We start from the raw sequence: 4,087 nt of genomic DNA, 5'->3' as shown, positions 1-4,087 counted from the left end.
CTACCTCACTTTATATATTATCTACCTCACTTGCTTTGGCAATGTTAACACATGTTTCCCATGCCGATAAAGCCCTTGAATTGAATTGAATTGAATTGAGAGAGAGAAAGAGAGATGACTACAACTGAACCACAATCCTCTCGCTGTCTAACAGGCTCCAGCTATGTCACAAATGTGTATGTGACAAATCTCATAAAATGAGACCAATTCCCGGTAGTCAGCTGTGCTTCTGCATTCATCAGTGTGTGTGTGTCTGGACTCAGTGTGAAGCAGATAGAGGCTGAATGACCACAGACAGCAGATCTCAATACAATTGGGAGCGAATTGAGTTAGATGGCGTGAGGTCTGCATGGCTGTACCTCGCTGTAAATCTGATTACACACACACACACACACACACACACACACACACACACACACACACACACACACACACACACACACACACACACACACACACACACACACACACACACACACACACACACACACACACACACACACACACACACACACAATGCCCGAGGCCACTGAGTGCAAGTAACAGAGAGGGAGAGAGGAGCTTGTTATACGGAACACAAGACACATTATGTGTTTGATCAACAGTAATCCCCCCCTCCAGCACAACCTGATTCCCTTATGTGAAGTGTGACAGGGGTGTAAGGAGCTGCTCTGTGCCCCTAATGTTGCTTATGTGCTGCTGGTCCTAACCAGGCTGAGTCAGAGGACAGGGCCTGAGACAGATGACTCTCATTACAGACCATGCCAAATATGAATGTTCACACCACACAGTGGAAGCAGAGGGACAGGAGAGGAGAGGGACAGGAGAAGGTGAGGGACAGGAGAAGGTGAGGGACAGGAGAAGGAGAGGGACAGGAGAGGAGAGGGACAGGAGAGGGACAGGAGAGGAGAGGGACAGGAGAAGGAGAGGGGCAGGAGAAGGAGAGGGACAGGAGAGGAGAGGGACAGGAGAGGGACAGGAGCAGGAGAGGGGCAGGAGAGGAGAGGGACAGGAGAAGGTGAGGGACAGGAGAAGGAGAGGGACAGGAGAGGAGAGGGACAGGAGAAGGAGAGGGACAGGAGAGGGACAGGAGAGGAGAGGGACAGGAGAGGAGAGGGACAGGAGAGGGACAGGAGAGGAGAGGGACAGGAGAGGAGAGGGACAGGAGAAGGTGAGGGACAGGAGAAGGAGAGGGACAGGAGAGGAGAGGGACAGGAGAGGGACAGGAGAGGAGAGGGACAGGAGAAGGAGAGGGGCAGGAGAAGGAGAGGGACAGGAGAGGAGAGGGACAGGAGAGGGACAGGAGCAGGAGAGGGACAGGAGAGGAGAGGGACAGGAGAGGAGAGGGACAGGAGAAGGAGAGGGACAGGAGAGGAGAGGGACAGGAGAAGGAGAGGGACATGAGAAGGAGAGGGACAGGAGAGGGACATGAGAAGGAGAGGGACAGGAGAAGGAGAGGGACAGGAGAGGAGAGGGACAGGAGAGGAGAGGGACAGGATAAGGAGAGGGACAGTAGAGGAGAGGGACAGGAGAAGGATAGGGACAGGAGAGGAGAGGGACAGGAGAGGGACAGGAGAGGGACAGGAGAGGAGAGGGACAGGAGAGGGACAGGAGAGGAGAGGGACAGGAGAAGGAGAGGGACAGGAGAGGAGAGGGACAGGAGAAGGAGAGGGACATGAGAAGGAGAGGGACAGGAGAAGGAGAGGGACAGGAGCAGGAGAGGGACAGGAGAGGAGAGGGACAGGAGCAGGAGAGGTAAAGAAGGAAAATGGTGAAAATAATTAAAGCAGAGGGAACAGATATTGTGTGTGTGTGTGTGTGTGTGTGTGTGTGTGTGTGTGTGTGTGTGTGTGTGTGTGTGTGTGTGTGTGTGTGTGTGTGTGTGTGTGTGTGTGTGTGTGTGTGTGTGTGTGTGTGTGTGTGTGTGTGTGTGTGTGTGTGTGTGTGTGTGTGTGTGTGTGTGTGTGTGCATGTTTGATGGAGTAAGACAGACATTCTAACCTCTAATCCTCCTCCATCCTCTTGATCCTCTTCCCCCTCTCTCTCAGGACTCAGCTCACATCCATTATGTGGAGAGCAGAGCCTCCTCGCAGGCCTTCCAGTTCTTCGTGCCGATTGGTGCTGGGGCCGGACTCCACCTGCCGTCATCCATGTTCATTGGCCAGCCCAACGACAAGCGGGCCTCTCCCGATCTCTCAGCAGACGAACAGCTGGCCTGTCGCTGGAGGAAGGTGAGACACAGGAAGTCATGCAACAGGGGAAACATTTTAGCCTGGGCCCAGATCAGTTTCTGTTGTCTCGCCAACTCCTGTGTAATGGTCATTGTCGAGACCAGGAGTTGGCAAGCCAGCACAAACAGATCTGGGACCTGCAAAGGACCATTTTGCTCTGCAGCCAGGTGTTACCATGACATAACTAGATACTACAAAGGTCATTGTTTTAACATTTCACAATGACAGTGGTGGATGTTCAACCTTTTCTCTCTTTTATCATTCTCCCTCTGTCTTCCACCACTCTCCCCCCTCTCTCTCTCCCCCTCTCCCTCCCCCATCTCTCTCTCCCTCTCTCTCTCCCCTCTCCCTCCCCATCTCTCTCTCCCTCTCTCTCTCCCCCTCTCCCTCCCCCATCTCTCTCTCCCTCTCTCTCTCCCCTCTCCCTCCCCCATCTCTCTCTCCCTCTCATCTCTCTCTCCTATCACTCTCTCCCCATCTCTCTCTCCCCACTCTCTCTCTCCTCCATCTCTCTCTCCCCACTCTCTCCTCCATCTCTCTCTCCTATCACTCTCTCCCCATCTCTCTCTCCTATCACTCTCTCCCCACTCTCTCCTCCATCTCTCTCTCCTATCACTCTCTCCCCACTCTCTCTCCTATCACTCTCTCCCCATCTCTCTCTCCTATCACTCTCTCCCCACTCTCTCCTCCATCTCTCTCTCCTATCACTCTCTCCCCACTCTCTCCTCCATCTCTCTCTCCTATCACTCTCTCCCCACTCTCTCCTCCATCTCTCTCTCCTATCACTCTCTCCCCATCTCTCTCTCCCCACTCTCTCTCTCCTCCATCTCTCTCTCCCCACTCTCTCTCCTCCATCTCTCTCTCCCCCATCTCTCTCTCCCCACTCTCTCACCCCTCTCTCTCCCCACTCTCTCTCTCCTCTCTCTCTCCTCTCTCTCCCCATCTCTCTCTCCCCACTCTCTCTCTCCCCTCTCTCTCCCCATCTCTCTCTCACCACTCTCTCTCCCCCATCTCTCTCTCCCCACTCTCTCTCTCCCCTCTCTCTCACCTCTCTCTCTCTCCCTCTCCCTCTCCCATCTCTCTCTCCCCCTCATCTCTCTCTCCCCCTCTCTCCCCATCTCTCTCTCTCCCATACTCTCTCTCTCTCTCTCATCTCTCTCTCTCCCCCATCTCTCTCTCCCCTCTCTCTCTCTCTCTCTCTCTCTCTCTCTCTCTCTCTCTCTCTCTCTCCCCATCTCTCTCTCCCCCTCATCTCTCTCTCCCCCTCTCTCTCCCCATCTCTCTCTCCCCATCTCTCTCTCCTCTCTCTCTCCCCACTCTCTCTCTCCTCCATCTCTCTCTCCCCATCTCTCTCTCCCCACTCTCTCTCTCCCCTCTCTCTCCCCACTCTCTCTCTCCCCTCTCTCTCTCCTCCATCTCTCTCTCCCACTCTCTCTCTCCCCTCTCCTCTCTCTCTCTCTCTCTCTCTCTCTCTCTCTCTCTCTCTCCCCATCTCTCTCTCCCCCTCATCTCTCTCTCCCCCTCTCTCTCCCCATCTCTCTCTCCCCATCTCTCTCTCCCTCTCTCTCTCCCCACTCTCTCTCTCCTCCATCTCTCTCTCCCCATCTCTCTCTCCCCACTCTCTCTCTCCCTCTCTCTCCCCACTCTCTCTCTCCCTCTCTCTCTCTCTCTCTCTCTCTCTCTCTCCAGTGCCATCTTCTCTTTGAGTCCCTGCAAGACCTTGTGGACCACGTCAACGACTTCCACGTCAAACCTGAAAAGGATTCTGGGTATTGCTGCCACTGGGACGGCTGCGCTCGCAGAGGGCGGGGCTTCAACGCTAGGTGAGATTGACCTCAGATCATGACTGAGATGAT

The 4,087-nt window shown here is 54.5% G+C and overlaps 1 protein-coding gene across 1 annotated transcript in view; it reads left to right on the top strand.

Moving 5' to 3' along the window:
- The first annotated feature begins 333 nt into the window (after positions 1-333).
- Positions 334-4,087, top strand: part of glis2b (GLIS family zinc finger 2b) — a 6,666-nt gene continuing 2,912 nt past the window's right edge. Inside the window, 3 exon segments of the mRNA XM_046304113.1 lie at positions 334-338; positions 2,024-2,231; positions 3,921-4,054. Coding sequence (XP_046160069.1) covers positions 334-338; positions 2,024-2,231; positions 3,921-4,054 — 347 coding nt within the window.

This window comes from Oncorhynchus gorbuscha, linkage group LG16 (assembly GCF_021184085.1).
Source record: "Oncorhynchus gorbuscha isolate QuinsamMale2020 ecotype Even-year linkage group LG16, OgorEven_v1.0, whole genome shotgun sequence".
NCBI classification, from domain to species: Eukaryota; Metazoa; Chordata; class Actinopteri; order Salmoniformes; family Salmonidae; genus Oncorhynchus; species Oncorhynchus gorbuscha.
The sequence above is the reverse complement of the archived record's forward strand: the minus strand, read 5'-3'. Positions and strand labels throughout refer to the sequence as shown.